General features: G+C 43.1%; 1 protein-coding gene across 4 annotated transcripts in view; it reads left to right on the forward strand.

The window, feature by feature from the left end:
* GAB2 (GRB2 associated binding protein 2) overlaps positions 1–25,182 on the forward strand; it is a 121,436-nt gene that overhangs the window by 59,868 nt on the left and 36,386 nt on the right. For all 4 annotated transcript variants that reach the window (XM_060176682.1, XM_060176683.1, XM_060176680.1 and 1 more), the window contains exon 2: positions 23,031–23,331. In XM_060176682.1, coding sequence (XP_060032665.1) covers positions 23,031–23,331 — 301 coding nt within the window. The remainder of the gene's footprint in view (positions 1–23,030; positions 23,332–25,182) is intronic.

Below are 25,182 nucleotides of genomic sequence, written 5' to 3' on the forward strand. Positions count from 1 at the left end.
CGGGGAAAGTGGAAGGCACCACAGCACTGAAGCTTACCCTTGTGTAATGGGTAGTGGTCATAGCAGAGCAGGCACCTTCCCAAGTGAGCTGCCTCACCAGCACACTCATTCCATTTTATATCATTTTCTAATCTGTTCTCAGCTGAACTTGACACTAACCCTGCTGTAAAGAACCTTGACCTACAGAGCTCCTAGCCTCTCACTGCTGTCACTGAGACTGCAGCCTTCAAATGAAAAACCTTGCAGAGTAGTTGTGACTTTTGCACCCTGCCATTGTTCTTACATCTGTTTGGAGGGTTGAATTAAGAGACAAATAGTATTTGCTAAGAAAATCAGATTAATCGACTGAGATCTACAGCGTGCTATAAAGGATTATCTGACCTTTTGCCAAGAGTGGCTACTGAGAACGTGTAGGAGGAGTCTTGGAACTTGCAGAGTTGGTGGCTGTTAGCAAGGAGTATTCTCCATATTAGTTGGAGAAACGTATTGCCTCACCCAAGTGTCTTTCAACATTGTTCCTGGCAGTGCTATGGTCCTCAGAAGCCTATAATACAATTTTTATTTAATATTTAATCAAATAGTGGCTATTTTAATAAAACATATTTAATGTTTAATTTATTAAATATGAAGTAATATTTGATAAAAGTTTTAATAAAAGATAGCAGAGTAAGTACACCTAGTGACTTTTCTTCATGACTCTGAGATTTCAGAAAGAGGTGAGATTAGCTGCTGAGATTTAATTGCATGATCCAGATAATTTTTTGTTTCCATTTATTGTTATTTTTTTAATTACCTTCCAAGGATCTCATGCCTGAATGGTTCCACTGCTCCCAGCTGACTTTTTGTTTGTTTGTTTGTTTGTTTTTGCTTTCAGTTTCAGACAAAGTGGGGGAAACAGAGAGAAAGGTAGAAGAAGAGACACCACAGTGATACTTCTGTATGGTGCCTAGGACTCAAGAACTGGTCCTTGTTCATAATAGTGTGTATTCTACTGGGTGAGCCATCTCCTGGGCCCTGTTCATGTTTGAATTCACCATGGCTCAGGTGGTTTGGGGTGCCAGCTTTTACCCCCCCTTCTGATGTAGAGAAAAGGTGGGGGCAGGGGAAGTAACCACAGGGACTGTCCTCATGGCTTCACAATTACTCCCAAAACAGAGTCTAGAGTGTAAGCCTAAGAGTCCACCATGCAGCTAGAGAAACTTTAATCCCCAAGGAACCCTAAAGGGAGAAGAAAGGAGGCCAAAGTGCTTAGAAAGTTCCATGACACATGCAAAGGAGTGAAGAGGTGCAGGAAGCTGTGGGGTCTCATAATTCATTTAGGAAAGGAGTGTTCCATGGTGTCAAAGTCAACAAAGGACAAGCAAAAGCCCTGTCCTTCTCCCAGTCACATAGTGCCATCCATATGTTTCCAGTACATCACATCTGTCTTCCACTGGATATAAAAATATGGTAACAATGGCTAGCAAAATGACTCACTTGGATAATGTGCTGCTTTGCCATATGTAAGGTCCAAGTTCAAATCCAGCCCCCACTGTGTTGAAGGAAACTTCAGTGCTGTGGTCTCTTTTGGTCTTTCTTTGCTTCTTTGCCTCTCTGTGTCTACTGTAAAAAAATAAAAGCAAAAGCTTTGGGGACCTCAGCAACCTTCTTCCCATCTGTACTTGTAAGAAATTTCTTTCCTATTAGATGGTCTTATTTTCTGTCCCATGGTGCCAGGGCCTTGAGCATGTTAGCACTCCAGGGATATCTATTATATTCTTTCAATTTAGATAAAGAGAGCAGAGAGCCACCACAACACCACTTCACCATCCCCACCCAGAGTAACCCTTTCTTGTGATGCTCAGGATTGAACCCAGGGCCTGGGTCAAGGTAAAGCCTGATAAAACAACCCCTTTCTTAGACTCTTCCTGAAATGTTGTATGGTACTGTAAAAGGTTCACTGGCATTGGAATTCAGTGAATGTTTGGTAAAATTATGCTTCTTGGAAATGCAATTCATTCTTACTTACCATTCTCCCTAAGTTCTTGAAAACTGCAACTTAACATTAGATGACACATTAAGCAAGTGGGTCCTAGAATAAAGTTTCTTTCAATGTCAGCCTGGCCTGGAAGGAAACGACCCCACTTGAGGACCTGTGGGGGTGTGGGGGGTTGTGGTGGTGGTCTGAAAACAAGCTCTATCTCCTCTCCCACATTTCTATTCAAGTGGCTCTGAGAGAACCCTGACCCCTGACCTGGGTTCTTCCTCACAGTAAAACAAGCGACACTCTGATAGTTCCTTCCAGACATCCTGAAGTGCCTTCACCCTCTCCCAGCCAAGCTTTGGTTTGTCATTGTGATGTGGCGAGTGGAAGGACTTGTCTTGCATTACCTTGCCAACTATACAGGGGTCTTCCCACCCTTTTAGATCTCCTTAATTCCTAAACTGGGAGGTTCATTCCTTGATCATCAAAACAGTTTCAACAACTGGGATTATTAGAGAGGAGTTCTGTGGATAAGGCACCAGTGCTTTGCTATTGCTAGTTGCTCTTTAGAGTGCTGGATGAATGGCATATTGAAATTTAAATTGCCCCAGGTGCCTGCAGAGCATTTCTGGGGAATAAAGCCAATCCTGAGTGGATCTCACTTTGAGGGGGCCAGGGAAGTTCTCCAGACTCTTGCAGAGCTGGGAGGCCCACACCACACAGTGCGGGCTTCCAACAACCAGAGTATTTTTAGTCCTTGATTTTCATGTGAGCTTCCCGTTCACTGCTTGCAGGAAATCTTTTCTTGGACATAATATGCCCATTTCCTGAAGTCTTCCTCTCTTCATTGTGGCAGTTTGGAGATGAATCAAGTCAGATTCTCTTTCCTGCTTCCTACCCCCACCCCACCCCCACCCCCACCCCCACCCCCACCCCATGGTGGTAGACCAGAAAGCTGCCTTTTTTGTGTCATCTTCTTCAGTGGAGGGAGGAGGGGCAGGCTTTGGTGTGTGTCAGCCTCTCAGGCTGCCTGACACAAATGTCTTTTTGTATGTGGAGGGAGCATGTGTGTGTGTTTTCCCCCTTCCCAGTGGATACTTTCATTGATTCAGCCCGGATGGTGTCCTTTGAGCAGTAAACAGCAGTGGAGGAGATAAAGACAGCCTCAGTGAGAGGGGTTGTGGGGGCAGCAAATGGCTCCTTTTCGATGCCTCTGCCCCCAGCCCCATTGTCCATTGTGAATCTGCATTTGCACTTTCAACCTACCCTGGACGGCTGGAATCCCTCACTAGGACCCAAGAAGCTCCTTCCTGCCTGCCTTCTTGCCTTCCTGCCCCCCTCCCTTAGATGTATTTGCTTATTTATGAAACTGAGAGAGGAAAGACCTAGAGACACAGAGAACCAGAGCATCTCTCTGGCACATGTGATGCTGGGAGCTAAACTCAGGACCTCATGCTTAAGAGTCCCATGCTTTATCCTCTGTACCCCCTCCAAGACTAGGAGATTTGTTCCTTTATAAGGACTTCAAACAGGAAGAGCAGTGCTTTCAACCATAACTCTAATGAAGTTTCTTGTAGAGCATTAGTTTTTAAAACGTGTGGATTTTGAGAACAGACATTCTGCTTTTTCTGTCCTTTAAAAATGTAGGATTTGGGGCCTGGGCAGTAGCGCACCAGGTTAAGCACACATAGTGCAAGGACAGGTGTAAGGATCCCCCTGAATCCCCACCTGTGTGTGGGGGGGTCACTTCACAAGTGATGAAGCAGGTCTTCTGGTTTCTATCTTTCCTCCTTCCCTATCTTCCCCTCCTCTCTCTGTTTCTCTCTGTCCTATCCAACAACAATAGCAATAACAATGACAACAAAAAATGGGAAAAATGGCTTCCAGGAGCAGTGGATTTGTAGTGTAGGCATGGAGCCCCATTGGTAAATCTGTAAGAAAAAAAAATAGGATTTGCGTGGCCTGGGAGGTGGTGTAGTATATAACATGTTGGACACTCAAGCATGTGTCAGAGTGATGCTCTGCTTCCATTTCTTCTCTCTCTCTCTCTCTCTCTCTCTCTCTCTCTCTCTGTCTTATAAATAAATAAACCTTTTTTTAAAAATGTATTTGGGGTGAGGAAGGGAGACTCAGTTGTAAAGTGCATTCTTTGCTTGGGTGAGGTTCTTAGTTCAATTTTAGCACCACATATTAGAGAATAGTACTGTGGTCATACTTGTCCCTGTGCTCTCAGCCATACTCATAATAAAAAATAATAAAATTATTTGAATTAAAAAATAAAAGTATGAAATATAGCACTGCTATGTGATAACGGAAAGAACTCAGACAACTCATGGGACTAATTGCAGCTTCATTTCCTAGGCTTCATTCTAGCATGTTTCCAATGCTGAAATGAAAATGATTTATATAAAGTGCCTGCTATGTAGGGCACACCCAAGTGTTAACCTGTAAAGGGGGTTTATAGAAGAGGATGACAACTGAAATTCTGGAGAGTGATGTATTTGTATTAGGTATTAAGCACTGTTGCCACTGAGAATGAGCTCTCCTGCCTCTCACCTTCTCCTTTGGGTGCACAGCTGGATGGTTTCCTGTTTGGGGCTCTGTTGAATAAATGTGCTCCGAACCTAGAATGTCCTCTTTCAAAACTAGACTTATTGAAATTTTTTAAATGTATTGATTAATGGACAGAACCAGAGCATCATTCTGGCATATGCAGTGCTGGGGCTTGAACTTAGGACCTCATGCTTGACAGTCCACTGAGTCACCTCCCCACCAAGAGACTGGGATGCTTCTCAGCCAGTCTTAGATATCTGAACAGTTCATGCTGCACTCCCATATCTACCATACCCACTTCCTCCTGCTGTTAGCATCTTACAGTCTTATACTCCATATCCTTACCAAGTCCCCTCTGACTTAATGTTTTTGCCTTATGGCTTAATGGATAGTTATTGGAAAGACCACAAAATTAATGCTAATTTTATATTTCCTGCTGTGGAAAATTATTCTCCTCCTGTAAAGAAGCTGATGTTATGAAATGAATGAACGTCTTATCATCCTACTTAAAACATCAGCCCTGGAGGGCTGGGTGGTAGTGCAGTAGGTTAAGCACACATGGTTCAAAATGCAAGGACTGGTGTAAGGGTCCTGATTCGAGCCCTCAGCTCCCCACCTGCAGGAGGGGTCACTTCACAAGCAGTGAAGCAGGTCTGCAGGTGTCTGTCTTTCTCTCCCCCTCTCTGTCTTCCCCTCCTCTCTTGATTTCTCTCTGTCCTATCCAATAACAGCAACAGAATAACAATAACAATAACAACAAGGACAACAAAATGGGAAAAATGGCCTCCAGGAGCAGTGGATTCATAGTGCAGGCATCAAGCCCCAGTAATAATAATAATAATAATAGTAATAATAATAATAAATAAATCAGCCCAGGATTAATTTTATGAGTTGGAATCAAGAGTGCCGGTGTTTGAACTGAGCAGTGAGTATGCACCCATTCCACTCCTGAAACTTGCTTTGTGAATGAAGTTGTTATTGAATGCAGAGCTGCCTTTTCCCATGTTTACACATGTTGGATGCACTGAGCCAGGAGTGGGTCTGTCAGCCATATTGAAATAGTATAATGTCACCTTTGCTTCATTTGTAACATCTGAAATATTTTAATTATTTTATTTATTTTTATGACCAGGACATTGCTCAGCTCTGGCTTGTGATGGTGTAGAAGGATTGAACCTGGGATTTTTGAGCCTCTGGCATGAGAGTCTCTTTGCATAATCATTATGCTATCTACCCCTACCACCACCACTGAAATATTTTAAAAAATATTTGCTCACCTATTGAGGCCAGGCTGCATGGACAGCAGTGGAGGTGACCAGGCCATGGAGGTTGCCCAGTGGACATTGCAGTGGAGGTGTTGGTGTAGCAGCAGGAAACTGGCCACTGGGCCTGAGTGAACAGTTGTGGTGGAGGCCATGGGCAGAGTGAGCCTCATTTTCAGGGGTAGGCTGGGGGGAGCACAGGCTGCAGGACTAAGGGCTAAGGAGGGTGGATGATGACAGTGGTAGGAACCTGGCTTGGCACCAAGTGGGGTTAGAGACTTTACCTTCAAGGTGAAAATTCCTCTGTCCTCTGCTCCTGGATCCCTGGGTGCTTTCCTCTTGTTGATAATTTATCTAAGCCCTCAGCTCTTTTCCATGCCTGTTGTGGTTTCAGTGGTAACCTTGGCTACAAATGAAAACAGGACCTGCTAGTCTTCAGCCATTTTGGCCAAGGATTGTACTTAGTCTTTTTCTCTTACTTTAGCTCCCAAGGGGAAAAAAAAAAATGCATAAATTTGACTGTATAGAATTGACTGCTCTTACAGACTTGCAGCCACTAAATACTTTATCTTATAAGGAAAACCAAATAAACACAGACTGTGAAACATTTATCAGTGTGAGCAAACTTGAGCAATTTTCTTATTTGAATTGTATGTTTGCTAGCCTTTGTGTTGCATTGAGTTGTGATTTATTTTTTATACTTATTTATTTATGAGAAAGAGAAGGGGAGGAAGAACTAGAGCATCACTCAGACACATGCAATGTCAGGGCTCACACTCAGGACCTTATACAATGAGACTCCAGCACCTTATCTGCTGGGCCACTTCTCAAGTCACTCTAGTTGTGATTTTACTTAAGATGTACTTCTGAAAGTAGTATCTTGTGACAATTATGATCTCTACAAAGAAGATCAGAAGACATTTGATACTTGATTCTTAAACCACTTACATCTTCAAGAACAATGTTTGTAAAGAAATGAACAGCAGGGATTCCGGTGGTGGTGCAGTGGGTAAAGCGCAGGTGGCGCCAAGCACAAGGATCGGCATAAGGATCCCGGTTCGAGCCCCCGGCTCCCCAACTGCAGAGGAGTCACTTCACAAGCGGTGAAGCAGGTCTGCAGGTGTCTCTTTCTCTCCCCCTCTCTGTCTTCCACTCCTCTCTCCATTTCTCTCTGTTCTATCCAAGAACGACGACAACAAGAATTACAACAATGAAACAGCAAGGGCAACAAAAGGGAATAAATAAATAAATACTTAAAAATAAAAAAAAAAGAACAGCAGTCAGAAGACAGCTCATCTGATAGAGCACATATTCTGCCACGTGCAGGGACCTGGGTTTGAACCCCTGACACCACATGTGAACTCTGACATCACACCAGGGAGAGCTTCATGAATAGGGAGGGGTGCTATGGTATCTCTTCCTCTCTGTCTCTATCTGAAATGAAAAAGAATCTGCCAGGGGTGATGGAATTGTGCAGGGGCAAGGCCACATCCCCCAATAATAATAAATCATTGAGCAGAAACAATTTGGAAATGATTTACTACTAAAGTTGACAAGAACTGGCTATTGTGAACTTTAATTTTCATTCATGGTATTATCCATTTCATGTTTTCTTGTGAAATAGTCCTTCTAACATAATCTTTCTATCTTTCTGACTTCCTACTGATACTGTCATTGTGGTTATCAGGGCGCCTCTAGGTTATGTAAGGTTTATAGATACCCTCACTGCAGTCTGATAGCATTCCCATGGTCAGGATGAAGGAGAGTAGAGCTCCTAGAAACAAAGCATCATAAACACTCAGGACTAAGAGAACCTTCTGTTTCATCTCACTCACCTATTAGTGAGTTTGCATGTCCTCTTTATCACATTCCTGCCTACTGCCATTGTCACTGTGCTGTAGCTCCATGTGACAAATCAAGATACCTGCTAAGTCTAGGAAGGCCTTACCACTGTGGTCCTGGATAGATCACTGGACAAGGAGATAGATAGCTTGCTTTTTTTTTTTTTTTTTTTTTTTTAAATCTCAGCTCTGCCACTGACTCCTTTCAGCCATCAGATATACCAACTACTCTCTGTGACTTTCTTACTTATTTATTTTATATTTATTCCCTTTTGTTGCCCTTGTTGTTGTAGTTATTATTGTTGTTATTGATGATGTCATTGTTGGATAGGACAGAGAGAAATGGAGAGAGGATGGGAAGACAGAGAGGGGGAGAGAAGAGAGACTCCCATGCAGGTGAAGAGCCGGGGCTTGAACTGGGATCCTTACGCTGGTCCTTGTGCTTTGCGTCACCTGCGCTTAACCACTGCACTACTGCCCGACTCCCTCTCTGTGACTTTCTGTCCAAGTATCCAGGGCCTGGAGATAGCTCACCTGCTAGAGCAACCACTTTGCTGTACATGAGTGTGGGCCCTAGCTCTTCATTAAGCAATGTTAACATCTCCTTTTGTCCATCTATGACAGGCACCACATATCAGCTTTTTTTTTTTCTTCACATCTCAGCTTTGACAGGTTCTTGATAGAAAACAACAGAAGGAAGGGGCAGTGGCACACCTGGTTAAGTGCACATAATACTAATTACATGGGCCCGGGTTTGAGCCCTTGCTCCCCACCTGTAGTGGGGACACTTCACAGACAGTGAAGCAGGTCTGCAAGTGTCTGTCTTTCTCTCTTCCTCACCTCCTCCCTCTCAATTCCTCTCTGTCCTATCAAATAAGAGAAGAGATATCCACCAGAAACAGTAGATTCATAGTACTGGCACTGAGCCCCAGTGACAACCCTAAAGGCAAAAAAGAAAAAAGGGAGAAAGAGTGAGATGCAAGCTCCTTCTCAATTCAGTCTTCTGGCAGCAGAGACCAGTGAACTGGTCCTGGGTGGGACTTGACTGCCAAGAAATGTTGTACTAATAAATGACTGATTGCTGGTTCTGAAGGGTGGGGGGTAAGAGGGAAAAAGAAGGAGATGCCTATTTTGCTGCATTCCCTAATTTTCATGCTGTAAATATGTGCCTGCAGCCCCTATGGAATCAAGTCATTGTCTTGACAATGTTTTCAGATGCAGACATCAAAATCCACCAGAATGGATGGGCATCCTGAGTGTGTATGTCTGAAAGTCCAAGACTGGAGGACCTAGTGGGGGTTGTATTGTTATGTGGAAATGTTATGCATGTACAAACTATTGTTTGTTGACTGCACTGTTGACAAACCACTACTGTCGACTATAAACAATCTCTCATAAATAAATTTTAAAAAATTTTTATTTATTAAAAGGAAACACTGACAAGAACCATAGGATAAGAGGGGTATAACTCCACACAATTCCCACCACCAGAAATCCGTATCCCATCCCCTCCCCTGATAGTTTTCCTATTATTTAACCCTCTGGGAGTATGGACCCAGGGTCATTATAGGGTGCAGAAGGTGGAAGATCTGGCTTCTGTAATTGCTTCCCCACTGAACATGGGCGTTGACAGGTCAATCCATACTCCCAGCCTTCCTCTCTCTTTCCCTAGTGGGGCGGGGCTCTGGGGAAGTGGGGCTCCAGGACACATTGGTGGGGTCATCTGCCCCGGGAAGTTTGGTTGGCATCATGTTAGCATCTAGAACCTGGCAGCTGGAAAAAGAGTTAACATATAAAGCCAAACAATTTGTTGACTAATCATGAACCTAAAGGTTGGAATAGTTCAAATGAAGAGTTGGGGAGGGGGCGTCCATTTTGTAGATAGTTGGTAGGCCTCTTTTAATTATATTCCAAAGGGCCTGTGGCTATGCTGGTTTTTTTTTTTTTCTCTCCCTGAGCCCGATATCAAATATGCAGGTGGATCCAAGTTATTGTCTGGGGAGATGATGTCATGGCTGCAAAAAGGACCAGAAAGTTGTATCAGAGAAGAGAGTAGCTCCCAAATATGGGAAAGGTGTATAAATACTGTTGACTATAAACCCCATTGATCTGATGTGATCTGGGGCCCATTTTCAGATTAGGAGCCTATGTGACCTCTGCATTCCTGTAGATCTGACCTTACATTCTGTGGTCATGAGTAGGAATGTTCCAAGTGCCCCAATTTCAGGACCCATCTTCCTCAGGTGGAACATAGAATATATTTTCCAGTCTCCCTTTGGAAGATGGAACATTCTCTACCGTTGTTGATCCACATAGAAAGTAAGGTCTTATGGGGGCCCACAAAGGGGTCTGTTGTGTTGTTCCTGATAGAGATGACCGGTAAGAATGGAGAGAGGGATCTATTGAAGGTCTAGGCCCATCATGTCTGCTTGGGAATCTCAGTTCTCCCCACCTAGGACCCCAGCTGATGGGGTGGCCTGATAGTGACTAAAGAGTCATTGTTAAGGTATGCCAGTCTCTTGCCCGTATTCAGCTTTTGCAGTCCTTGCTTTGATAAGGTTAGCTTTGGAGTTAGTGAGGGAAGTATAAGAAGTAGGTGAGGAAGGTATCTAAGTCTAAGTAAACACTATTTCATTGTGAACTTTATGGTGTCTTTTTAGGTCTATTTGCTGCATATACTGACTCACTGCAGACTATTCTGCATTTTTGCTTTCAGGTATATATATTTGCCCTAATTATGGACACATATGAACATATGCCCTATCTCATGGGACCTGGCCTATTGTCGACTATAAACAATTAATCCCCCATAAAGTTTTTTTAAAAGGCAGACCTATGGTCATACTTGTGCTCTTTTTCATCATGTAAGTAGTAACTCAGCTTCTCTCTCTCTCTTCCACTCCCCTCCCCTTATGTTCTAACATGAGAATCTTAGAGATTTTCCAGAAAAAAAAGTAAAATTCCTGAAGAAAAAAAAAAGTCTGAGACTGGGATCAGACCATGGAACACCCAGTACAGCACACATCTTACCATGTGTAGGGACCCAGGTTCAAGGCAGGGGAAGTTTCATGAACAGTGGAACAGGGCTGCAAGTGTCTCTCTCTGTCTCCCTCTCTATCTCCCCCTTCCCTCTGAATTTCTCTCTGTCTCTATCTAAAATAAATAAATTAAGTATATTTTTAAAATTAGTTTAAAAAACACTTCTGAGGGTGTACACTGAATATGACAGCCTCAGAGCCACTGGGAGGGCTTAGCATTCATCTCCACAAAGTTGCCTTGAGACCCTGTCATTCTGGAAGTGTGAGTGAATTCACTGCTTTGGGTGACTGTATCAAAGAACCTGCTATTGTAGAAAATCAGTGCACAGTCTCTAGGAGGAGTCATTGGTTAGTCATAGAGCAAGACTTATAGCAGATCTTCAGGTGGCAGACATAGCCTAAGAGAGTGCAATTTCTGTCACTGTAGCTAGCGTTGTCAGCAGCTGTAGTGGCCAGCATTTCAGAGACCTTAGGAAAGTGAGAAAGGAAGACCTCAGAAGGTAAAAACAGCTAAAGGTGGTTTAGTGGGCTGAGCACAGGTATCGCATGCCTAAGGCCCCAAGTTCAATCCCCAACTCCACATATGTGAGAGCAGTGCTCTGATTCTCCCCACCCCCACCTCTTTCATACACACACAACAAATTTTAGATAAACTCAAAAGGAGGGGCTGGCAGTAGCACACTGGGTTAAGCTCAGGGACCTACACAAGGATCCTGGTTTTAGCTCCTGGCTCCCCACCTGCAGGGCGGTCGCTTCATAAGAAGTGAAGCAGGTCTTCAGGTGTCTAGGTGTCTGTCTGTCTTTCCCCTCTCTATCTTCTCCTCCTCTTAATTTCTCTCTGTCCTATCCAATAAAAAATGGGGAAAAAATGGCTTCTGGGAGCAGTGGATTTGTAATGTGGGCACCAAGCCCCAGCAATAACCCTAGAGGCCAAAAATACAAAACAAAACACAACAAACAAACAAAAACTCAAAATAACAGAAACATAGGGGCTGGACTGTGGCACTCCTGCTTGAGTATACATATTACCATGCACAAGGACCCACATTCAAGCCCCAGTCCTCACCTGCAAGGGGGAAGCTCTTGAGTGGTGAATCAGTGCTGTAAGTGTCTATTACCTTTCTCTGTCTCTCTCTGTCTCTCTCTCTCTCTCTGTCTGTCTCCTCTACCCTTCTTCAATTTCTCTTTTTCTACCAAGAAAAAAGAAAGAACAGAAACTTTACCACTTTACTCCCATTTCTTATTCTTCATACCTATATAGTTTTCTTTCCTTGGAATCATTCCCTTAGTTGCCAGATATGAAATTGCTGGGTGAAAGGAGCAATATGTCCTAAGTTTCCTGTAATACTTAAAGGCTACATACCAGCTAGTAGTTTTGTGCAACGCATATCACAAGTGGAGATTGTCAGGGAACATTTTTCCCCTGCTAGTTTAGTTTTATCCCCCATTTATTTCAGTTACTTGCTGGGCCTTGTCCATGTGCTGCTTCTTGCAGTCCCTCCAAAGGCTCAGCCTTGGAGGCTTGAGGCCCAACATGGCCATTGTGCTTGGTGAGGCAGAAAGGACATCACACAAGCCTCACCATTGTTGACCTGGCTAGTGCCATGAGGAGGGATAAAAAGAGTGATTCTCTATTCTCAATTGTTGTGATTTCCAAGGATGAGGCAAGAGTCTCATGCAGGCATCCTGGACCTGCTCTGTAGCCAGATGTTGTGTGTGTGTGTGTGCACGCAGCTCACAACTGGAACAGACAAGCTCCTGTACTGTTCTCACTGAGTGACCACCCTGGACTGGAAGACATTCAGAAGTATCCAGAAACTGTCCAGCAACAGAAGTGCACTCCAGGGCCCATGTGTGAGAATCAGCTTTATGTAGTTCTATCTACTACCTAATGGCATTTGTTCCTGAGGCTACTCCAGCCCAGCAAAGGTTGCTTCCCTCTCCATCCCTATCTCTGCTGCCATGGTCCTGGCCTGGGCCCTCACTCCACTCTGTCCAGATATGGCAGCTACTACTAGTTTCTCTCCACCTGGCCTTTACTACCCTCCTGCTAGGGTGCACTGCCATTGCACATGTCAGTGCTTGTTACTCTCCAGTTTAAACTGTCAGTTGGGGTGGGTGGGCAGGAAGAGCATACACTTTGCTTGGTGTCTCTTGTGCTCATCAAACTAAACAGACAGTTCTCTATAGGTAGCAGTGAATGTACGTGGATATTTCTTTCGATTTTTTTATTATCTTTATTTACTTATTGGATGGAGATAGCCAGAAATCAAGAGGAAGGGTGAGATCGAGAGAGAGAGAGAGAGAGAGAGAGAGAGTCGCCTGCAGCCCTGCTTCACTGCTTGTGAACCTTTCCCCCTGCAAGTGGGGATCAGGGGCTTGAATCTGGGTCCTTGTGCACTGTAATGTGAGCACTTAATCAGGTATGCCTCTGCCTGGCCCCTTAGAGTGTGCACAGATATTTCCAATCACCCAGGGCTCTGAGCCAGCATTGATTGATTTGAAGGACAAATGTGGGGGGTGAGGGGGATCTTCAGAGTAGCTTTAAAGCCCACCCACTGGAGCTTGTGCATACCTGATTCTCACCATTACCTTCTGAGATTGACTGTGCAGGTGGTCTCTTTCTTTTTGAGGCACAGAGAGGTCACTGGACTTTCCCAGGGCCATATAGTAAATCACAGAGTAAGGACTGAGCCCAGATTTTCTGTCTGATTCTCTGAAATCTGAAGTCCTGGGATGAGTGTCTTTTTGTAGTCCCTGGCTCTGCCTGTCCTGTGAAGACTCTCAGAACTTTAGAAACTACAGAGCCTTGAGCAGAAAGCTGTGGGGTAGGGGGAATAGAGCCCAGAGGATAGAGCCAGAAGTACTGGCTTTGCTACTCAGTGACTTCATATCTGTTGTCACCCTCCTGAGCCACTCCATGCCCTGCTTTCTGACTCTCTATAGAGGGATGATAGTGACAGCTCGTAGGATGGTTACAAGGACAAAGTGAATGAATGCATGTGATGTGCTTACTTCAGTCCCTGGCACAAAGTAAAAACAGCTCTCTTTTTCTTCTCTTCTCCTTTCCTCTTCTTTCTTTCTCTTTAGATAGAGGCTGAGCAATAGGGAGAGATGTAGATGGGGAGAGAGACAGTGAGAAGGAGAGACTCCACTCCCCTGTTCATGAAGCTTCTTCTCTGAAGGCACTCTCATGTAGTCTGTGTCTCAAACCCATTTCCTTGGGCATGGCAACATGTGCAGTCCACTAAGTGAGCTGCCTTTCAGCCCCCCCCCAAACCATTCTTATAGTGCCACACCACTGGGAGAACCCCCAAGTGATCTCTTGGTTCCTCTTACTTTCTTGGAGGAGGAAGAGGAGGAAAAAGAAGTGAAGAAAGAAGACGAGGAAAAGTAGCAGTGGTAGCAGATGATGATAGTTATAAAAGGGCCATGTTAGGACCAGAAATGAAAAGCTGTTTTTTTTTTTTCCTTTCTCTAAATGAGCACTCTACACCTGTCTGTAGGGTTCTATTAGAGTGTAGAAATGAGAGAATTAATAGATGATGTAAGAATAGCTTGACAAAGGAGGCATCTGAACAAATGGTTAGAAGAGTAAGAGTGATGTAATTTTTCAGCAAATATTTGAGTGATGGTTTTGAGGCAGTCCTGGGCTAGGCAATAAGTAATGAGCACATATAGTGAGCCAGATGCTAGAGTGGATTGCTACTGAGTAGGTGCTCAGTAAACATGATTTCCTTCCCAGTTTGCACAGTGCACACTTACTCCCATTGTTGAACTCTTAGAGAGAGATAGCCTTCCACCTATAAGTCAGCAAAATAAGAGAAAGCAAACTACTTTATCTATCTGGAGCACCTGTCTGAAAACTCTCCTGATATTCAAGTTTCTGGCTGATGCAAGCAGTGATTAGGTGTTTGGAACAGCTTAGAAGCATTTATGCCCAAAGAGGAATGTTGCCACTTTTTTATACTTTGTTCAGTGCTTAAATTCAAAACTGAACAATTGTTTTTTGTTTGTTTACTATTGACCAGAGCACTATGCAGCTGGGACCTGGTCCCCCCAAGCCTCAGGCATGAAATTCTTTTGTGTAAATCATTATACTATTTTTTCCAACCCTGAAAAAATAATTTTTGTTGTACATTCAGCATTGGTTTCAAGTTTTTTTAAATTATCTTAATATAATTGCAGCTACAACTTAATAAGGATAAAGAGATCACTCTGGATCTGCTTCTTGATGCCATGTGAGAGCACTATGGACAGCACCAAAGGGAGCTCCATGGATCCTAAAGCTGTGCTTTGGTGTCCCTCTCCTCTCTGTCTGCCTCTCCCACTTTCCCTGCTCTCTTCTCCTCCCTTTTACTCTAATTATATAGAATTAAGACATTCCATCTCCATTCAGAGAAGTACAAATTAGGGCTGGGGTGATTTTCTAAGATAAAGAACAAGGAAGAGAAAAAGGAAAAACACCTGATTAGGTGGGACCACAGAGTCAGCCTCATTTGGGGTAAAAATGTAGAAGGAAAGGAGAGCCCAGAAGGGCTTAGCTGATTAGATGGGACCACAATCTATGCTTCTGGTCAAGGAGAGCACCTGAGGGAAGTAGATAAGTTTCAGTATGCTGATATGGAGCCCTGGACAGGAGTAACTCCATATTGGATTCAGACAGTTATTCCAATACACTGTGCACCTCTGTTACTTTTATATATTGTGAGGTCTTAAAGGGTACAAGTAAATTTGAGAAATATTGACTGGATGATGGAAGGAGGAAAGGTGGAAGGGAAGAAGGATAGGGCACACTAATAGTGGAAGGAATTGAAAGACAACAGAAAGTAAATTAAACAGTGAATGGGTCAGAGCCTGTGTGGAAGAACTTCTGAGTTTCTCTTATATGCAAACTGGTTCTGGGTCTCACTCTATGTGCTTCAAGTCCATGTTGACTAGATAGTATTCATTTCTTCAAGAGCCACCATTTTGTTTTCTTTTTCTTTTTTTGCCACTAGGATTATGTCTGGGACTCAGTGCCTGCACAATAAATCTGCTGCATTTTTTTTGGTTTGTTTTCTTTCTTTCTTTTGATAGGACAGAGTAAGTTGAGAGGGGAAGATAAGATAGAACAAGAGAGAAAGAGAGACACCTACAGTACTGCTTCACTGCTCCTGAAGCCTACCCACTGCAGGAGGGGACTGGGGGCCTGGACCTGAGTTCTTGTGCTTGCTAATGTGTGCACCTCAGCCAAATACACCACCACCCATCCTGCTCAGTAATGATTCTTGTCTATTGGTGCTGCAGTGCACTGGGGTGCAGATCACGTGATCCCAGCTCAAAGCACACCACCACCTGGAGTGTCACTAAGAGAAAGGTGAGTGTGAGTGGCAGGGCCTTAGACAGGAGTACTACAGGTGGAAGCAGGGCAGCTCCATTGATGGTGAAGCAGAGCAGTGCTATGATGTGTCTTTTCCTCTGCCTCCTTCTCTCACTCTCAAAAGAATATAAAGACAAAAAAAAAATAAATAAAATAAAGACCAGAAAATTGGGCTGATGAGAGACTGTTCAGCAGTATTTCATGTACAAAGGCCTACATTCATTCCCTGGTGCAACATTAAAAAAGTGTGTGTGTGTGTGTGTGTGTGTGTGTGTGTGTGTGTGTGTGTTTTATTGGTGATATTTTCCAAGATTTATCCATCTGTTTATTTATGGTGGGTATGATGTGTAACTATTAAATCACTAATCAAAGTAAATTTTTAATAAGTCTAGGAGGCTGAGCAGTGGTACATTCTGTAGAGTGCATATGTTACAATCTGTAAGGACCCAGGTTCAAGTCCCTGGCTCCCAGGTACAGGGGGAAGCTTCACAACTGGTGGGACACTGCTGCAGATGTCTCTTCTCTTCTCTCCCTCTCTATCTCTCCTCCCTCTCTCAATTTCTGTCTGTCAATTTTTAAATATTTTAATTATCTTTATTTAGTTATTGAATAGAGACAGCCAGAAATTAAGAAGAAGGGGGAGATAGGGAGAGAGACATCTATAGTCCTGCTTCACCACTTGTGAAGCTTTCCCACTGCAGGTGGGGACGGGGACTGGAACCCCGGTTCCTTGCATATTGTAACGTGTGTGCTCAACCAGATGCGTCACACTCAGCCCCTTTCTATCTCTATCCAAAATAAATAAATAATTTTCCCCTTTAGTTGTCCTTGTTGTTTATCACCGTTGTTGTTGTTGTTATTGTTGTTGTTATTGCTGTCATTGTTGTTGGATAGGACAGAGAGAAATCAAGAGAGGGGGAGAAAAAGTTAAATACCTGCAGGTATGCTTCACCGCCTGTGAAACGAACCCCATGCAGATGGGGTGCTGGGGGCTTGAACTGAAATCCTTATGCAGGTCCTTGTGCTTCATGCCATGTGCACTTAACCTGCTGCACCACCACCCGGCTCCCATAAATAAATATTTCTAAAGATATTTTCAATTTTTTTAAAGATTTTATTTATTTATTTATTTATTTATCAATGAAAAAGTTAGAAGGAGAGAGAAAAAAACAGACATCACTCTGGCACATGTGCTACTGGGGATTGAACTCAGAACCTCATACTTGAGAGTCCAGTGCTTTATCCACTGCACCATCTCCCAGACCACTTTATTTTTTAAAATTAACTCTATTTACTTATTGGATAGAGACAGCCAGAAATCGAGAGGGATGTGGCAGATAGAAAAGGAGAGTGAAAGAGATACCTGCGGCACTGCTTCATCATTCACAAAGCTTTCCCCCCGCAGGTGGGGACCTGGGGATCAAACCCCAGTCCTTGCACACTCTAACATGTGCATTCAACCAGGTGTACTACCACCCAGTCCCAAATTAAACATTTTTTAAAAGATCTTTTGAAGATGCAGCTCTCAATTATTTGACATCACTTCCATCTCAGTTCTGCTTACTTATACCATCTAGCAGCCCCAGAGTCTGAGGAACCAGCTCTCACCCTCATATGACCAGCCATTAGGGGGTGGTGACAATGTTTGCACCTACCCAGGACAGAAATAGGGAAGTTAAAGGCCACGCCTGCATCTCAAAGTTACACAAGACCCTCTTCCAAGAAAGGCCTTGACCTTTCTACAGCTTCAGCCATGAGGCATGTGAGCTTTAGTATTTAAGGCTCTGAAAAGCCCTTAGTCATCAAAGCAAAGCTGTTATCTTGGCCTAACACTCAAGACAGGGTCGGAGTCCTAGACGGATTCTCAACTGTCAGGTCTAAAACCAAAGGGGAGGGTTTCAGTTAATACTTAGTGATTCTGAAGAACAGGTTCCTCTATTCTAAGAATCAGAGTGTCTTAACAGGGAGATGTCACCACACTTGCCCTTCTTGGTTAGGCTCTCAGGATTGGAAGACACCTTGGACCCTTTTCTTCAGTTGAGCCAGACTTGATCTCCCTCCTCACCTTTCAGCTAAGCCACTGTCAGCTGACACATCTTTTTCCAGCATAGCATTATCATCACACAGCCAGTTTCATCTGCTTGTAAGTTGTCCAGGCCTGCTTCCATCCCATTATGAACTGGAGGAGTTGTGACAAGTTACAGGGACTTCAGAGCCCAGGATAGTTGCTGTCTGCCTTCCACAGGTGACCCCAGACTAGGAGCACCTCCTCTTGTTTCTCCAGTGCTGTGTGCTTCTTTCATTTCCAAGGGCCGGGTGCTTGTCTTCACTGAACCAAAGTCTGCTTTCTGCAGCATGCCCTCACTGGCTCTGGCTCACCTTTAATGCATTGGATCCACCAGCAACATTGCCTCCTTATAGTGTGGATCAGGAAGAAATCTCTACCAAAGTTGATGTTTTGTTTTTGAAGCTTGGATTTAGTATGATATATTGGTTAAAATCATAGTTTCCAATAACTTTAAAAAATATATTTTATTATTTATGTTAATGAGAAAGAGAGACAGAGACCAGAGCACTGCTCAGCTCTAGCATATGGTCATGCTGGAGACTGAACCTAGAAGTTCAGAGCCTCAGGCATGAAAGTCTGTTGTGTAATCATTTTGCTGTCTTCCCAGTCATTTCCAAGATCTTTCCACAATATTGAATATTATATGTCAGAATCACACAAAATAAATGTACCAGGCTGCATGTGTTTACCTCTAATGTCTTAGAAAACCGCAGTCCTAGCTGCCACAGAACCTCAGCTCTGTCCTATTCCTAGAGAATCTTGAGCCCCTTCAGAGCCAGATCCCTATGGGACACACACTCTCAGACCAGCACACAGTCATGATGCAACTTCTGTGCCACATGCATCCCTGAACCCACGGGATATGACTTTAGTCTGGCTGATTGTGAAATAGTTCACTGGGGGTTGGATTAGGGTACAGAAGGAAAACAGTCACTTGAATTTCATCAGAGAAGGTGGTGGCATTCTCTTAATCATAGACACAGGGAAGGTCCCAGCTTTTTTGAGAACACGCCAATGGCTTCTCAAGGCCCCATTGCAGAATATAGGGAATTGGATGTTTTTCTCCTGTCTCTGTTATTGTTATTTCCTCTTGCTATTGCAGACCACTGCATCAGCTTCCTTAGCTGTTTTCTTCCCTTTTGTTTTCCTTTCCCTGGTCCATCTTCTTCCCTAACAGAAATCCTCGTCTTTAGCAATTCCTCATTACCAGTAAAGGACATAAGAAGTTCTGGAGGTTTCAGTCAAGGTTTCCCAGGACCACCAGGCTTTTCCTTTCCTCCTTTATATATATTTGTATTTATTTTCCCTTTTGTTGCCCTTGTTGTTTTTGCATTGTTGTTGTTACTGATATTGTTGTTGTTAGATAGGACAGAGAGAAATGGAGAGAGGAAGGGAAGACAGAGAGGGGAAGAGAAAGATAGACACCTGCAGATCTGCTTCAGCACCTGTGAAGCGACTCCCCTGCAGGTGGGGAGCCGGGGGCTCGAACCGGGATCCTTTATTAAAAAACACTTCTCAGATGCTGTCATTGTTAATATTGATTGGGAATCTCTTTTGCTCTATTTCTCCTCATTTCTTCTACTTCATCACATGTTCTCCAGAAGTTGGGTTCTTTTCTGCAGTGGTAAATAGCTATTTCCCTCTTTATGATACTTCTGTAGGGAAATGTGATCAGATCTTTCTGTAGCTTTGCATACATTGTAAATCACCCCATAGGAATATTGGGTTCTTGTCTCTTTTTCCCCTCAAAGCACTAAGCTTTGTTCTTGCTCTCCTGAAGGAGTTCATTGATTTAGAATGAGGAAGAGTTGAATGGGAATAGGTGGTTCTGAATAAAGATGGAACTCAGCAGAGCTTCTGATATGTCATGGGGCAGGAAGAAATGTAAAATAGATCCTCCTTAATGGTGATTTAGCAGAAATAACATTAAATTAGCATATGTTTTCTAAAAAGTTTTTTTTAAAAAATATTTATTTACTCATTAATGAGAGAGAATCAGAGCTAAGTGTTGAAATAAGGACACTGTAGCTAGGGTACCTACAAAAATTTGGTGGTTTATTTTATTTTGCCTCCAGGTTGATTGATGGGGCTCTGTACCTATGCTACAAGTGCTCCTAGAGGCCATTTTCCCCATTTTTGTTGCCCTTGTTGTTGTTGCTGTTGTTGCCATTGCTGCTGTTGTTGAATAGAGCAGAGAGAAATTGAGAGAGGAGGAGAAGACAGGGTGAGAGAAAGATAGACACCTGCAGACCTCCTGTATTACTGCCCAGCCACCATTTGTTTTATTTTTAATGACAACTTTTGCCAATTTAATGATTTCCAAATCTCTCTGGACTCCTTGAGATTCAGTAACTGTGCTCTTGTCTTCTATTCTGCATAGTGTCCTAGACACTTTCTCTCAACAAGAACAAAGAGGTATAAAAGCATTAGGCAGGATTGGGAACAAAAAACGATATTCATGTTCACAAGCACACACATATAGGAATTTTACAGTTCCTCTAGTCATTCATAGATGTAATGAGGGTTAGAGTCTGAGCTAAGTCACGAAGGTATTGGCATCTCAGATGAAGCCTGAAGCATGGAAATTCCACCCCACCACTAGGGCCAGTCAGTGCATACCTAGTTAAGCATACACATTATATTGTGCAAGGACCCAGGTTCAAGCCCCTGGTCCCAACCTTCAGGGGAAAAGCTTCAAATTTCACTCTGTCTCTTTCCCTCTTTATCTCCCCCCCTCTCAATTTTTCTCTGTCTCTATCCAATAATCAATAAATAATTTTTAAAAAGAAAGAAAGAAAGAAGCTCCACACCACCATTTCTTGGCTGGATGGCTGGAAGGAAAGAAACACTGATGAAACCAGATAGAGAAGATCATCTCAGTGATAAAGAGAAAATACCTCCACTGGGAAGAAATGTCCTTTATATAGTCCAGTTGGGAAGGAAAAATAAAAAAATATCTATAACATTTTTTAAATCAAACAATAACAAATAAAATTCCACACCCTCCCTTAGGTCCCCTGCAGGCTTCCTTTCCCCAGATGCTGGTAACATGTTATGAAGAGTAACAGGCCACCACAAGTCCATTGGAAGTGTATGAAGGTCAGAGCACGCAGGGCTTTCCAGCTGTGAGGCATCAGAAAGTTGTCACTGGAAAGAGACACACCGGGTGTCTCAGTAGTCTAGTCAAAAACTATGTGGAGTTGTAGCCAAGGTTTTGTGACAGGACACATTTGAAACTAGACTAGAAAATGCTACCTGTGCCACAAATTGGTCAACCTTTTATCTTGGGCGGCAGATTGACAGCTCCAATACTATCTGTAGGAAACATTCCTTTGCTTATAGGAGAAAGAGAGAGAGAGAGAGAGAGACTGCAAGCTATGGTTCAGAGGCAACTCTTTCTACAAAGACAAGCACTGAATGAGATAAATCAACTAAAGCATAAGCTAAACTATTAACAATACCTTTGGGCAGGGAAATAGCTCACTTAGTATGTTGCTTTGCCATGTACACGACCCAGGTTTAAGCCCAGCCCCCACAACATTAAAGTATGTTGTAGTCTCTCTCATTCTCTATGTTTCTAGTTTAAAATCAACAAACAAACTAACTAACAAAAAACCTTTTAGGAATGGAATGCCGGTGGACATGAAATTTCTCAGCCAGGAGAGCACACATAATTTACCAAGAGTAAGGTCCTAGTTTTGAGCCCCATGGTATGTGCTTTTCCCCCCAACCCCTTACTGGAAGTTAGAAACTTTGTTGTCCTACTTTGCTTCAATTCACCATGTCTTGGTGGGGTGCCCAATCTTAAACCAAGATGGTAAGATTTTGTAGCACCTACCCAAAAGCTTTATCAGTTTGAGTCTATATTCTAGCTTCTATAATGTGCTTCAGTCCTTAATCTGATATCCAGTTCTAAAAAGTAGGAGATGGGTCAGGGAGATAGCTCAGCATTAGAGCACAAGACTTGCATGCCTGAAAACCCAGGTTTAGTCCCCAGCACCATGAGAATGCAGAGCTGAGTGGTGCTCTGGTCTTGGTCTCTCTCTTTCATAACTAAATCTGAAAAATAGAAATATATAAATGAGGAATGTCATAGATCATTTTATTGGGATAAGATCCTAATTCCAGGGTGAAATGCTACGCATCATGCATCTTAAAATAGCTTGTTTTGGGACTGGGCAGCGGCATACCTTATGGAGCACACACATTACTATATGTAGGTACTAAGTTCAAGCCCCTGGTCCCTATCTGCAGGGGGAAAGCTTTATGAGCAGTCTCCACTTTATGAGCAGTGCTACAAGTCTCTCTCTCTCTCTCTCTCTCTCTTTCTGTGTTTGTTTTGCTCTCAGGGTTATCACTGGGGCTCAGTGCCAGCACTACAAATCCACTGCTTCTGGAAGCCATTTTTTCATATGTGTGGTTTTTCTTTTTTTTTTTTTTAATTGGGTAGGGCAGAGAGAAAATGAGAGAGGAGGGGAAGGTATAGAGTGGGAGGGAAAGATAGATACCTGCAGGCCTACTTCATTGCTTGTGAAAAGACCCCCCTGCTGATGGAGAGTAGTGGCTCAAACCAGGATTCTTGTGTGGGTCCCTGTGCTTCGTATATGTACACTCAACCTGTACTGCCCAGCACCTTATCACTCTCCCTATCTCCCCTTCCCTCTCAGTTTCTCTCAAAAGAATTCTTTCAAAAAGAAAGAAAAAAGAATTGGCTGTTGGGAGCAGTGCATTCACCATGTAGGCACCAAGCCCTGTCGATAACTCTGGTGGCAAAATAAATAAATAAATGAATAAGTGAATAAATAAATAAATAAATGCAAACTAACCTGTTTTTGAAGCTGGGGAAAGGGAGGAGAGGCCATGCCACTTATAACCTAGTGATCTGGGTAAGCTTGGCAAAAATTGATTAGGTCTTTTCCCTCTTCACACCACTTTCCACCTAGGCCTGGAAGAAGCGTTGGTTTATCCTGCGGAGCGGCCGGATGAGTGGTGACCCTGATGTCCTGGAGTATTATAAGAATGACCACTCCAAGAAGCCCCTGCGGACCATCAACCTCAACTTCTGTGAGCAGGTGGATGCAGGACTTACCTTCAACAAGAAGGAGCTGCAGGACAGCTTTGTATTTGACATCAAGACAAGCGAGCGCACCTTCTACCTGGTGGCTGAGACAGAGGAGGACATGAATAAGTGGGTCCAGAGCATCTGCCAGATATGCGGCTTCAACCAAGCTGAGGAGAGCACAGGTAGGGCATGGGCCTGTCCCAGGGTGGGAAGAGAGCCCTTTCCATAGCCACCTAGCTGCCCCTCCCCATGCTTCTTCAGCAAGAAAAGAGAGAGCAGGTCTAAGCTGTCAGTCCTCTTCTTAGCAAGAGGAAGCGCTGAAAAGCCAAAGTGTGAAAGGGAGCATGGGTAAATGGCAGGAGGCTGCCTGGCCCCCTTACACCCAAGTGGGAAGTAAAGGTAGATGGGGCTGACTGACAGAATCAGAATCTGCATTTTTTTCTTGTTTTTTTTTAAGAGATGTATGCATTTAGGCCCTGGTGGTGGTGCACCTGGTTGAGTGCATATATTACAATGTGCTAGGACCTGGGTTCAAGCCCCTGGTCACCACCTACAGAAGGGAAGCTGTGCTGCAGGTGTCTCTCTCTTTCTCTACCCCTCTCTATCTCTCCCTTGCCTGTTGATTTCTGTCTCTATCAATTTTTTTTTGCTTTTAAAAAATATTTATTTATTCCCTTTTGTCACCCTTGTTGTTTTATTGTCGTAGTTATTGTTGTGATTGATGTTGTCATTGCTGGATAGGACAGAGAGAGAAATGGAAAGAGGAGAGAAAGATAGACACCTGCAGACCTGCTTCACCGCATGTGAAGCGACTCCCCTGCAGGTGGGGATATCAATTTTTTTTTAAATCTATATATTCACTTTGTGAGATACAGATTGAGATAGTCCAGAATACTGCTTAAGCATATACAGTGCCAGCAGTTCAGCCAGTGAGCCACGGGTGCAAGTCCTGTGCTCTGCCAGTGAACCTGCATGTTTTAAACCCCTAAGCCGCTGAATAGCTGCAGAAATTGTGTAAGCTCCTAGCTGTCTTTCCCTTGGGTTTTCTTAGTGTTAACATCTTACTTCACCATGGTACAATGAACAGACCAGGCAGTTCACACTAGTGCAATACAGTACAAATAAGCTAGACTGTAACTTATTTGCATGGCACTTTTTTTTTAACCAATGATTATCTGTTCAGGAGCCCATCCGAGATACCACCTGAAATTTCTGGAGTGTGAAGTAGATCTATGTTGTTTTGTTTAAGTTCCTAAATTGATTATTATACTTGGCCAGGTTTGGGATTAGCTGGAATCAGTCAATTCTTGAATTTGTTTGCTGTGTAGCATTCCATGGCTCTGCCCTCAACACTTTACTTAGCATTGCCATCACAATCCAGAAATTCTTCATTTGTGTTCTAATTGTGTATGTTTAAGGTGTATGACACCATGATATTTTTCTAGCTAAGATGATTCTAGCATACAACACTAAAAGATTCTGGTGTCCAACATGATTATTCTGTATTTATATATAATACAAAATGATCTTCACAATAGGTCAGTCTAATTAATGTTCATCATTGCTTATAGTTATAATTTTTAAAAAATTCTTTATTGAGGGATTAATGGTTTACAGTTGGCAGTAAAATATAATAATTTGTACATGCATAAAATTTCCACATAACAACACAACCCTTACTAGGTCCTCCTTTGCCACCCCAGAGTCTTTTACTTTGGTGCAATACACCAACTCCAGCCCAAATTTTGCTTGGTACTTTCCCTTCTGATTTTGTTTTTCAACTTCTGCCTATGAATAAAATCATCCCATATTCATCCTTCAGTTTCTGACTTATCTCACTTAACATCATTCCTTCGAGCTCCATCCAAGATGGGGTAAAGAAGGTGAAGTCACCATTTTTAATAGCTGAGTAGTATTCCATTGTGTATATAGACCATAACTTATTCAGCCACTCATCTGTTGTTGGATACCTGGGTTGCTTCCAGGTTTTGACTATTAAAAATTGTGCTGCTATGAACACAGGTATACATAAG

The sequence above is a fragment of the Erinaceus europaeus genome, chromosome 17 (genome assembly GCF_950295315.1).
Source record: "Erinaceus europaeus chromosome 17, mEriEur2.1, whole genome shotgun sequence".
NCBI classification, from domain to species: domain Eukaryota; kingdom Metazoa; phylum Chordata; class Mammalia; order Eulipotyphla; family Erinaceidae; genus Erinaceus; species Erinaceus europaeus.